Below are 13,363 nucleotides of genomic sequence, written 5' to 3' on the forward strand. Positions count from 1 at the left end.
GTGTGCTGTCATGAGTTTACTTTTCAGATATTCAAAGAGAGACTTGGTCAACTTGAATGGGAGGAGGACAAACGGAGGGCAAAGGGCACAATCCTACATGAGTATCCTCTTTCTCTGATGGCCAATAAAAATGTGAAAGGACTAAAAGTGAATTGCAGGGATGGGGTCCTTGAAAGACACAAAAGTAACTGGGGAGAGAGGACATCTAATCAGCTTGGACTTGCTAATTTTATGGAGCACCAATTAAGGAGAGAATTTTATGACTCTTTTTTGACAAAACAAAACAAAAAGTAGCTGTCCTTTCTTGGTCTTAGGTCCCTGGTTGAGTAGTGGCCCTCTGTTCTAGTGTACCAGGAGGGTGGGGGGGCTTTTCCTCAGGCTCTTTTGCTTAATGCCTGCCCTCGCCCACTTTGGGAAAATGAGGCAGTGTCTGTTTGTTGTTCTGGAAGCTTCTGTGTACCATTTATCACTGTCAGAGCACAGAAACACACAAAAAAAGAGGATTTGGGGGGAGGTTGTCCAATATGTCCTGTATTGGGTTTTACGACCAGGGGCCCCACGTGGCGAATACCCCACCCTGGGTCCATACATCTCCCTCTCCCTTTCGGCTAGCGACAGCCTTTGTATCGGCTCATTTCGGCTGCCAAAATGTGTGTCTGCACTGCTAACAGGGACCCAGATAAAGCTGCAAACTAGACAATGAATGATCGAAGATGGCCAATGTTTAACCAGTGAGTGGCCCACTCACGCCCCTGCCTGGCCCCATAGACCTCTGTGCCTTTGTGGACTGTAGAGTAATCTTCTGAAGGCTGGAACTAGAGTGCAGCCCTTCCTGCCCACTGGCTCTCAGAAGAGCTGTACTTTTGTGAGACCTTTTGTTTCACAGTACTTTTGTAGGAGCTGTGTGTTCTGTCTTTAAGTCAGCCCCTCATTACTCTCTGATCCTTAAACCGTTAAAGGACTATAAACATCATAATAACAGATCAACTGAAAAGAAACCCAGTAAAAAGTGTTTGGTAAAGAAAATGTGATAGGAGATATTTGCTTAAGATTGAATGTGTAATTGAACACAGTTTGTTTAAGGGCAAAATCACAACCAACAACAGCTCTTACAGATATTCAACACAAGCAACAACTGCTATAACAGATAAATAACTCTAACAATACCCTGATATGGTCTGAGTCATGGAAAATTCTCACATATTTGGCCAATCTAAGAATAGATTCCTTACCAAAAAATGGTTTCATTAATGGATTCATTAGGTGTCTAACAACATGAATAGAGTATTTCATTTAAACTCTAATAGGTAATTCTGTGACAGCCACTGAAAGTCCAGGGAACCCGGAATCTTATTTGTGAAAACTTAAAAATGTTGACCTTAAACAAGGAGTTATCCAGAATTCTGAGTTCATTCCAAGATCTGTTTTGCACCAAAACTACTCATTGGTGGAAAACAGCCACGCCCACTTTTATACATTCGTTAAAAAGCTTTGTTTGTTTATTCTAATATCGTTGAATATGAGTTACACAACTATACAGCTCCGCAATGTCAAATGTCTCAGGATTCTAAGTCTTCATATTATCTAGGCTCTACTTTGTAATGGTTTCAGTTGCATCCACTGCCTGTAAAATTTCTTGCAGCTGCACCGCCGGTTGCTCCAGTCCCCATTACTCTTACAGCTTGTGAATTGGAGTAGCTCCTTTAGGAGCCATGGGATTTAGTGTTGGAACTGGCTCATAACTGTGAATGTCAATTTGGAGATTGGCACAGCAAGAAAAAAGAAAGATTGTAGAGAACTGAAAATTAAAGTTCTTAAATAGGTCCTAGTAATGTATGCAGAAGAAAAAGATGACATAAGATACAAACATTTGAAATACAAACAAATAAAAGCAGTAAAAGGTCCTGAAACTCTAATTTGACACTATTCTAATGTACAGACTAGTGTACAGACACGGTATGTGCCCACTGGCCTAATTGCAGCTATCCATTTCCCTGCATAGATTTATAAACCAAAGGACTGAATTGTGCCTTCAAAGGACCAATACCTAAAAAACAGACACGCTTGATTCAATGAATCTGCAAAAGAAACTAAGCACATGTCGGCACACTCACACTCAAACCATTAATCAGCCCATCAATCACGGCCAATGAAAATAGCTCGTGGCCACAAACATTCAGGTTATTGTGTCCAGTGACCCCGGGGTCGGCAGTAAGAAGCTAAGGACTTTGCCCCACACAAAAGGACAGCATCATGTACAATTCACATACAGTGATGTTGCTGCTGGCACCCTTTTGAATAGACACATGGCAGGCTTATACGCAGATGGGACAGGGAAGAGGGGGGTGAGAGCATGCGTTGCCATAGTGAAGGAGCACATGCAGAGGTAACAGACTTAAACAATGGTCCTGATGAAAGGCAGGAGTCATGCCTGGGCTTCAAGGAGGGAGATTATTGGCCAAGCAGGTCCCATTTTACCAGACTGGATAACAAGGGGGATGGGGGGGTGCGTGTGGGGGTGTGTGGAAGTCTGAGCTGACACAAAGCCACCTTAATGCACCAGTGGGCAGCCAACTGTTCCAAAATGTGACCAGCACAATGCCGAAAGGATAAGTGTGTATATAAATGTGTGCATTAGCTTGTGTGCGTAATTTTTGATTGATTAGAATTTACCAATCCTTTTCACCTTTTTCCTGTTCTACCACAAGCATGCAGACAAAATGTGACAAGTGTCTATGTTATCCTTTTGTGTTTTCGTTTACCTTTGTTATCAACTTAACCCTTGTGTTATGTTAACTTTTCATTACACAAATAAAAATGTGTAAGAGCTGCACAATATACTGCAGTTAAATCATCATCGCACCTCATTTGTTATAAACACATCACAAAAGTTGAAATGTATCCTAATGAGTTAAAAAAAACAAACATATAATTGAACCATTAATGCTTTCTCTCTCAGAATGCCACCCTGTTAACTGTTAGATGGAGGCCTTGGTATAAGTGCAGAGACCACCATTAGTTCAATTCCATTTAGCTTCTTTGTATTGAGGTAAAGGCATACCCTGACTGAAAAACAAAACTTGATGTATAGATAGATATGCATGCAGTCTTTGAAAAAGAGCGACTCATACCTAGATGCTGAATGTGACAACCATAGACTATATAATACAAGTATGTGGTCTCCGTGACGTCACTCAAAGTATATTGTTGGTGGCTGCCATATTGGAAGTGCTGACTCAACCTAACTTCCGCCAGCCTAGCTGGAGGCAAATAAGCTGAGTTGAGGCAGGGCTTTAGCCTCATGAATAACAGCTACCGTGTGCCCTCCTCTCAGTCAAGTCAGCTGTGCCCTTGATTATGCCAGGCAGTAAACATATTTATTTTTTCCTGTAAAGATCAGCTTTTTTGTTGTCTCCCTGTCCCATTAAAGTGATTAACCATAGAGCTTTCTGGAGTCCTTGGGCTCCATTGACTCGTAGGTTACTCTGGATCTCTGACATAGATGGCTTGCTGCCGTGGACTTTCCAGACTCCAGCTGCTACGGACGTGCCAGACTCCAACGGCAACAGCCACTACTACAACTACTATTATCTGTCTCATCACTATCATCTTTCTCTCTCTCTCTCTCTCTCTCTCTCTCTCTCTCTCTCTCTCTCTCTCTCTCTCTCTCTCTCTCTCTCTCTCTCTCTCTCTCTCTCTTATTCTCCTCTATCCCTCTTTCCAACCCCAAATCGGTCGTGGCAGATGGCTGTCCAACATGAGTCTGGTTCTGCTCAAGGTTTCTGCCTGTTAAAAAGAAGTTTCTCCTTGCCGCTGTAACTAGCTAAATACTACGTGGTGCAATGCTCTTGGTGGATTAAGATGAGATAAGACTGACACCTGGGACTGGATCTTATCCTGTCTTGATGTTGGGTCTTTGTTATAATATAACATAGGGTATAGTCCAGACCTTCTGGGTGTTTGTAAAAGTGTCTTGAGACGTTTGTTGTGATTTGGTGCTATACAAATAAAGATTGATCGATTGATTTTCAATGTGTGTGTGTGTGTGTGTGTGTGTGTTTGTGTGTGTGTGTGTGTGTGTGTGTGTGTGTGTGTGTGTGTGTGTGTGTGTGTGTGTGTGTGTGTGTGTGTGTGTTTGTGTGTGTGTGTGTGTGTGGGTGGGTGTGAGTGTGTGTGAGTGTGAGTGTGTGTGTTGTGCTGTGTATCGGAATTTTGTCTTTTTTTTGTTTATTTTCCATAAAGGCTTCTCTAAACTTTCCCAATGCAACAAAAAAATGTAAAGTTGTTGGTCATACCATATCATTTGGCCAAAATTCAATATGTAGTAAGTAGTATGTGTAAAAGAGTCCCCGGATGTCTACTGATTCGGGAAAATTTCTCAATATGCATTGGACCAGTCTGCCTCAAGTACTGTTTCTCACAATGCACAGCGCTCATTTCCGCTTTTTCTTTTCTCTTCTTTTTTGACGGTGGGAACTCAATTTTTAGGTGCTGTGAAAATTATTAAATTCCATATAAACCACTTCCTAACTTTTTTATCATAAGTGGATGCTAAAGAAGCAGTTTCGCTATCAGCTTGGCCATTGTTTACTTCCGCTGTCCGAAACCGGAAATTCAGTGACGTCTGGCCCAGCGTACTGCAACACAGGTAGAACAGAACAGTCATACTACATACTGTGTGAACTATCAAAGTATGTCTCTGTATGAAATGCATTAAGATCTTTTTCTGTTGGTCTGTCAATATATCATTATCTTCTTTCGATTACATTGCTTGCAATATTAGTGACTATTCCTTTGGGATAACTTTCAGAGCCCCCCTACCAGTCCGCAATTGTATCTCACTTCCTTGCATCCTTACAAATGCATATGGGACACATATTTCAGTGTATGGCTAAAAAGAAAGGAATTAATCCAGGGTTATGTTGAATGAGTTGAGGTTATGGTGCAGTACATATATAATTGAACAAGGGTCAAAAAGTCAGTATAAGGGCAGTTTTCCACAATAAATTTGCTGTTGTGTTTCAAGGTTTGCCAGCAACAGCTAATACTTTTACCTGACCAAATAAGTATCTTGAGTGTTATGAACTATTAGTATACAGGGTGCTCTTAAATATGTTTAAATATCCTGATGGAGGATGTTTTATTTTGTCATCCAAACATTAAATAATGTTGTTCATAGATGTCAGTATTTTTCAAGCAGCAGTTATGGTGTTCTGGCATATCATTTGGGTACTGGCAACCTGAAGGTCAACATCTGGACATGGGTCCTATACCTCTATATGACAATCTGCACAGCAACTGGTTATGTTCTTTCACCATTCACTCTTTCTCACTGTCTCGCCTTTCTTTCTTCCCTCAACGTCCCCCAGGGGTAATTGTGGGGTAATTTATGAAGTTCTGTCAGCATGGAGCAGGCCAGTGTATGAGACAGCCTGCTGACCAGGCCCCATTCACCTCCAGAGAAGAAGGTCTGACTCTTTTTATCTCTCCCATAATCAGCATCTCTCCATTGGCCAGCCCCCACCCTGCTCACCCCAACCGCCCCCTGACTCTTCTTGCCCTACAGCTCTCCCCAGCATGAAACCCTCAGTTGCTGCTTTAAGATGAAGGGGAAAGTTATTGGACTCTTTGGTGACTCATAAACATCCAGGGGATTCTCAGAGTGCTTTTGTGCCTTTTGTTGTGATTGGGATAATGCAGTTGTTTCTAGTGGTGTAAATGAATAAATTGTGTTTATTTCTGGAGGTGAGAGACAAAAAGGGCAGTACTTTTTAAACCTCAGCAACACATGTTTGCCTACTCAGTCAATTTGAGAAACATTTTCATATTTATCCTAAGACCTTAGTAGTCAGAGAAGAAAGAGAACCCTGGGAAGGGTAACAATCCACAAATGAGGCCAACCAAATCAATAAAACATATTTTGTTCAGCTGATCACTTTTCTTACAATTATCTCGATCTCGGAGTCTTCATATCCGAAGGACACTGATCAGTAGATTTCACAGAAGATCTATCCTCTGATCCTGTTAAATATCAACCAAAAGAGAGAGAAGAAGACCTGCTGTTACCCAGCATAGGTTTGCTCTTCAGCTTAGGGCTTTCTTGAGCCATGATAGGCCCTAATCTAGCTTGATCCCCTGCTTCTACAAACATATGCCTGTAATAATGCCTTAATTTTCTGGTCATCTGAGCACTTTCATTGAGGTCCACTCAGTAGAACAGCAGAAAGGAAGTCGAAAGCTCTTTAATTGGATGAAAGGTGGCATCTAGAGAAGAAACCCTTTCTCCAATGCAGGGTTAAAAGCTGAAAGATTATGTGAAAGCTGTGTGGCCTTTGACCTTTGCAAACACAAATAGGAATAGAAGAACTGAGAAGAATGGGATACATTTGGCTCATACATATCACAATGGAATAAAATAGATGAACTCCTATTTAGGGAGAGCCTCATATACAGTATGTATGAGTGTTAGTGTTTTGACTAAGACACTGCTCTTAGATGTTTGCTGTATTCTAGTTGATAATTTGTAATGAGTAGTCAAAGCAATCAAGACACATCTGTGATCATTCTCCTCTGTCTTTGAGGAACAAAGAATGAAAGAATGAAATCCAGATCATTGTGTCCAGCTTAGTTAATTAGAACCTTGCCAATTAGCAGAGAAGAGTCTTGAAGTCTTGTTGGCCCTGAGCCTAACGATAGGGATATCCATATGCTCCATATAAATGGCCCATCTTGGCTCTCAAGGTTCTCCAATTATAGTGTCACTGAATGCTGGCTCCACCATAGTATCCTGTAGGCCCCCTGATAGAGCTTCAGTGGGGGGTCTAAAGGGCCCTCTTGCTGTCCAGTCCTGACTTTATGTGGGTCCCTATTTGATTGTGAGGGGTTACATCGCAAAAGTACAAAGATAATTGCAGACCAAGAACTTAGCTGTCCTATTATTCTTATAGGCCTGATTTTAGAAATGAATTAGTACACATAGGGAGAGTGTAATACAGAACTTAAACTATAATTTTTTTTACATAAGTAAGTTGAAAATTACAAATATAAGATGGCATTCAACACAAAAGATTCGATGTACGAATGTACAATTCGAAAGACATCAATCTGTAGCACATTAGGTGAAAATTAGTCCCACAGTTTCTTACTTTAACTGTATCAGAATTAAGAAGACAGGGAGAAACTGATACTCTTGAGCATTCAGATTTTTAAAAGGTCCCTTAGAGCTAAATAGCACTAAATGGTGATTAAAGCCTGGGTATACAACTCTTCACTGTAGCCTACGCCGTAGGTCTGCAAAGCACCATGCCTTGACACAAGCATTTGCACATAGCCTGATGTGTACCTTCTTTAAAAATGTGTCAACTACATGTCAAAATGACACATACCACAAGCCCTGTGATTGATGGTAGCCTGTTATTTCCAGAATTACTATACATTGGTCATACATTCCCTTTCCTCTGAATTCTCCTCTCATTTTATCAATCTATCAATCTTACTTTAATTGTATAGTGCCAAATCACAACAAACGTTATCTCAAGACACTTTTACAAACATAGCAGGTCTCGACCATACTCTATGTTAAATTATTAACAAAGACCCAACACCAAAACAGGATACGATCCAGTCCCCTCTTACTGACAGGACTCGATCTTATCTCATGTTAATCCACCATGAGCATTGCACCTTGCAGTATTTAGCTAGTTACAGCGGTGAGGAAAAACTTCCTTTTAACAGGCAGAAACCTCAAGCAGAACCAGACTCATGTTAGACATCTTTACAGTATGATCAACTGCTGCTCAACATTTATGAGCTTCAATTTCAACATAATACACTTGGATACAACGATTGGAGTTGCGATAGTTATCTGTGCATTAACTGAAGCTAGACTAGAACTGCTGATATGACTAGCATACAAAATGCATTGCCAATTAGTGTTTCCAGGCAGAGTATTGGGTGTGACGCGGACACTCCAATGCAGAAGTATATGGTGCTAACAACAGCATTGGCCTTTTTGAGTTAACCATGAGAAATGTGGAAGAAAATCAAATAGGTGTAAAATAAACGTTTCAAAATGTTTTTTTAGCTTGACAATTTAATTGTAAGAACACATTGCTATGCCAACAGGCTTTAACTACCTCCTCCCCAACTGAAGGACCCCCCTCCCACTAACAGTGATGCGATTTCACAGTTTTGGGAGCCACGTTAAATTTGTCCGACCCCCTTTGGTTTTTGGCTCCAGGTTAAAATACTATCATTAATACTGTTATTTACATGTTAAAGCACCTCAGTGGGTGTTAAGGTGGATATGTTAATAAGACATTGAGACATTAAATGCATTAAGAATTTATCTTTAGAAGTTCACAGTCCTAGTTGTACACTCATTGAATGTTTGTGTAAGGTTTGTGAAAACCTAGATCAATGCGATTAATTGATTTATTTTTATATTCTTCTATTGATAGTATACAAGGATAATTATTAAGTCATCCCAAACTTAAATATGCATTTTTTACCTGTTTATTAAATTCAAAATTTTACTTTTAATCCACTTGTGTAAACTCATTCACCGTATATTTTGCATTGTCTATCTTTAATGAAATCTTAACACAGTTCTTAAGCATCTCCACAAAGCATATCCCCTCTCCTGGTTTATATGTAGGGAGTTCATGAGGGTTTGTGATGTTAAACGGGGGTGTGAGTAGGTAAAGTGTGGACTACAGCAAGAAGCGTAAGAGGAGGGTGATAGTAAGTCTCTTTTGCAATTGGCTCATGCTCCAAGTGTCTCATTATGCATCTTTATTGTTCCTTTGTTGTGCCAGCAGTATAAATACACCCCAGTGGGCCCAGAGGGTCACAGTTTAGACAGACAGATTCATGTGGGGAGACTTGTCACAAGACTGAGCAGGATAAACTCAGAGACAAGTGAAACTGCAGTGACACGAAAGGGAACTGGAGAGAAGAGATTTACAAAGCATCTGTTGATTTTATTTTGGGCTGCTTGCATTTACTGTGGTATTTTTGGACTACGATTTTATTTAAGGCCACTTTTTGTCTTTTTCCGCAATTATGGACTCCGACACTGGCTCCACATGCAGCCGCTCCTCATCTCCAGACCTGGTGGTAGATGATTCTGCCATGGGCATATTCTCCAACAACATGTTCCAGACCCACTGCAGAGAAAACAGAGCAGACAACAAGAGCAGAATGGATGGCAGTGGGGTTGCTATGTCCAATACCAGATCTGAGCTCGGTAAGGACAATGGGCAAGACCTGAGATTGAAGGTCAACAGTCGGGAGAGGAAGAGGATGCATGATCTGAATCAAGCAATGGATGGCCTGAGAGAAGTCATGCCCTATGCTCATGGACCATCAGTACGCAAGCTTTCTAAAATCTCCACATTGCTGTTGGCTCGGAACTACATTCTCATGCTGTCCACCTCTTTGGACGAGATGAAAAAGCTGGTGGGGGACATTTATGGGGGTAGTACTTCTATCCAGAGCCGCTCTTCTGCCCTCTCTGCTCCACACAACCCACCACCTCCCACTGCACACCTCCCTCGGCATCCTCTGGCCCAGTCTCTGCACTCTCTGGTGGGAAGCACCCCTTCAACTTTCCAGCATCACTCAACCTCTGCTTTAGCAACCCCTAACTCCCCTCCCTCTGCCACCTTCCTTGGTTTTCATTCTCCAGTTCAGGGACTTCTTAAGGATCCCCATCACCTGACCAGCACCTACAGGCACTTCCCTGGCATGCCTTGCCCTTGCTCACTCTGTCAGCCTTTGCCCACCACTACCTCCACATTACATAGCATGTCCATGACCAAGTGAGCAGGACTCTGTATGAACTAACCTGTTCTGTTTGGTACAAAGCATATACCAAACAGCTCACATAATGAATTGCTTTAATAATGGCTGGTCCCAGAACATGTACATACTGGACATATCTTGTGTAAATTGCTGCTATTTCTGAAAAATATTTTTGTTTCTGCACTGTGTATGAATATAATAAATCTCTGATGTTTTTTTCCCACAAAGTAGCAAATACAATAATTTATCTAATATCTGTGATACTGAATGTTTGAAATGTAAGTGGCTCCTATCTAACAGGACTTCTATTTTCCTAAATTAAAATCAAAAATTTTGGTGCAACTATAAGTGTTGTTTGGCTTCATCTTTTCATGGATGTCATCTTTAAGTTGTTCATTTATGGGAGTTTATTGTGAACAAGTTAAATTAAAAATGTATTTTTTTAAAACTGTCTACAAGGTATGGTCTGGTATTGTATAAGATATTCTAGTCTTCTAAGGCAGCTATTTTTATTGAGGGGTTAAAGGAAACTACTTGAAATTATGCCACAGCGCAAAAACAAAGAAATACAAACACATCCGCTTTAACTGAACAGTTGGACTCTTTTAAGTCCACAGAATGACAAGAGAACAGTTCAAACTAATTCTATTTAGGTAGTGTCATTCATTGCTCATCAGCTTTGCATAAACTACCCTCTAAATAGTTAAAGACAGATGCAGCAGGACCAGACAATACATCAGCACAGAGGCTGAATATACCATTCTCAAGCCAGGGTACCATTCATCTTTCCCTCGACGGGTGTTGGACATGAAAAGGCAACACAGGCGCCAAGAAGACGCGTCACTTTTCTCTGACCCATGAAAGGGACAGCCATGTCGTTTAACATTAGGCCAGTGATTTGTCTCTGTCTCATAAGAGCATGAATGCAGGTACTCAAAGGGCAAATTTAAAGCAGAGGTCATAGTGTGGTTGGTCTTAAAATAAGTTTTAGTTTAGACCAACAAAACTTTTGCAACAACTTGTGGATATGTTTTTAGCACACTAAAGAAGTTTGGAATCAAATGAAGTTGAAAAGCTGAAAAGGATTTGCCAGTCGTTCTCAAATGATGATTACAACTACACTACAAACACAAGTATTAATGACAGATTTCAATTTCATTTGATTACCTCAAATTGGATTACTCTCACTGCAACAAATTCACTCACTTAGGAAACTATGCCTTTCCTCCCATGGTTGACGGATGAGTTGGACAGAAATTAAGAGATGTAACTTATTGTTATCCCTCTCCCTCCTACATCTCCTCCTCCTGAAAAGGCCTAAACAATAGCCATGTGTGAGACACAAAGGCCAAGCTCTCGTGCCTGGGACACAAACCCCCCTCCACTCAATTTACATTTTATCATGGTAACAAGAGCTGTTGGCCAAAAGGCCTGACACCCTCGCTCACCACAAAGGCGGTTAGCTCTGATATATTTGAGGCTATTGACACTGAAAGAGTTCTTGTTAGTGCTAAGGGGCTGTCAGCTGCAGGATGTCTCAGTTGGGGGTGGCAGCTGCTAGCCAAACCAAGCAGTAGAACTTCTCTCATAGGGACCAGCATAGTGTCACCTGTTCCCTTGACACACAGGTCCTCCCATAAGGCTACTCTTAATGTGGACACAGGTGGATATAGGAAGCAGAACACATTGTGGAGATTAGTGGGGAAAGCCTTCCTTTTTTAGTCAAATTATTATAGATACTGACTTGGTCAAAGCTGGTGTTTTCTGATCGGCACCAGATGGTGTCAGCCAATGGTATAGCAGCAGCAGTCCGGAATCGGTTAGGTTTGTGGGTGTGATGTGTGATGGATATGCATCTGAAATATACAATATAGGCATATACTATACGTGGCATAACGGATGGCTGCTGCTGCCATTGTGCCCTGTAGCAGTGCAGCAGTGATGGCAGCCTTGATTTACAAGTAACGTAACAAAGAAATACGAAAAAGGGTAATTAAAGGCACAACGTGAAGAAGTTGGAATTTTTGTTTTATTATTGAACCTTTTTTTTATTTCACCTGTATATAAGGAAGTTCTATTAAGAAATCAAATCTATTTTTCATGAGAGACATGGCCAAGGTAGCAACCGCATAACCACATTCCTCAATTATGGTATTTTTTAATAATACATTTGTTCAGTTGATATTAATGTGACCAACTTTACTCCTTTTTGAAGATTGTTCCATGTCCAAGGTAGGAAAAGGCAATTTTTCCCCAGATCCGTCAAAACCTGGTGTACATTGAAGAGTAAAGGACCAAGAAGTTTCACCAAGCAAAAATTCAGAAGGTCAAGATGGCGGCAACACAGCAAATTAAACCTTGGACTCTATTTTCAAAGTTGTGAGTGAAACTGTAACTGCAGGGATGGCAGTCCTCCAGGCTGAACTGAGAAGAGATCTCTTGGAAGTCAGGTTGTGTTGTCAGGAGGACATCAAAAAACAGTTGGAACAAACCTGCCCAACACGCCCTGCACAAAAAACAATCGCCACTGCCCCTCCACGCCCTCTTGTGGTTCAATTTCTCCAATTCTCAGTTGAAGAAAAAATAATCAAGCAAGTCTATTTTGATCATAATTGTGCTACAAATGTGCAAAATACGAGGAATATAAACCAGTTAAGAGAGCATTGAAGGAAAAATGAGTATGCTTCCAGACACTGTTAACTAAAAGGCACATCTTCTTGGAGATGGGCACTCTCATGTACAGTTGGTTAGGTTTCGCCAGGCTCCCAGAGCAAGGTCAACTCGGAAGAGTTGCAGGCCCTACTTCTACTGTAGGAGACCAGTGACACTGGATGTGGGAAAGATGTTGACCAGTTCCATTAGAATCCGGAGCCACAGTAGGACGTAAATGAGGGACTAAACACTTCAGCATTGGATCAAAATAATGGTTGGGTGCATGTAATGGGAAGCTGGTACCCACCAGCCATCAATAAAGAGCCACAAGACTTTCACTCTTCTGTTATTGAGGTATCCCACCTTGTGGCTAACCCCCTCACTGTCTAAGGTTGCATGTTACCATTACTGATGAAATCTCTGTTCATTGTTCTGTACTGTAGTTCTGCTAGTTTCCTTTGTTATATTTAGTTCTATACTTTGAGGTATGGGATGTTACAAGTGCAGTGAATCAAAACAAAAATCTATGCATTATCAACACTACAATACATTGTCATTGAATGTAAAAAGGTTAAATAATCCAATTAAAAGAAGCAAAATCATAGCAAAAGTAAAAGAGGAGAGGGTAAATAAAGCATTTTGGCAGGAAACACCTCTCTAAGGTGCTGAGCATGATTACAAGCGCCAAGTCACAACAAACACCACCTTAATCCACCATGAGCATTGCGTCTCCAGCTCATCATGTACCAAATATTTAGAAACAAAGATATGGTTATGATGTGTTTCTATTTTTATACTGATCTTTACTCACGTTATTAAACTCTGGTGATGTTGTGAAGTTTACTCATGTATCCCCACATTGTGCTCCTCCATGTTCTCCTCTTCGTGCCACCCTGGTTTGGCAGGA

The 13,363-nt window shown here is 41.0% G+C and overlaps 1 protein-coding gene across 2 annotated transcripts; it reads left to right on the forward strand.

Annotated features, from left to right (window-relative positions):
- The first annotated feature begins 5,326 nt into the window (after nt 1-5,326).
- On the forward strand, nt 5,327-10,101 carry olig4 (oligodendrocyte transcription factor 4). 2 transcript variants are annotated; one of them, XM_034675550.1, is made up of 2 exons: nt 5,327-5,468; nt 9,093-10,101. In XM_034675550.1, the coding sequence occupies exon 2, from the start codon at nt 9,133-9,135 to the stop codon at nt 9,823-9,825; it is 693 nt and encodes a 230-aa protein (XP_034531441.1). In that variant the 5' UTR covers nt 5,327-5,468; nt 9,093-9,132; the 3' UTR covers nt 9,826-10,101. The 2 variants fall into 2 exon arrangements, with proteins under 2 accessions (XP_034531441.1, XP_034531440.1); XM_034675549.1 differs by lacking the exon at nt 5,327-5,468 and having other exon boundaries at nt 8,963-10,101.
- The last annotated feature ends 3,262 nt before the right edge of the window (nt 10,102-13,363 follow it).

The sequence above is a fragment of the Notolabrus celidotus genome, chromosome 22 (assembly GCF_009762535.1).
Source record: "Notolabrus celidotus isolate fNotCel1 chromosome 22, fNotCel1.pri, whole genome shotgun sequence".
NCBI classification, from domain to species: domain Eukaryota; kingdom Metazoa; phylum Chordata; class Actinopteri; order Labriformes; family Labridae; genus Notolabrus; species Notolabrus celidotus.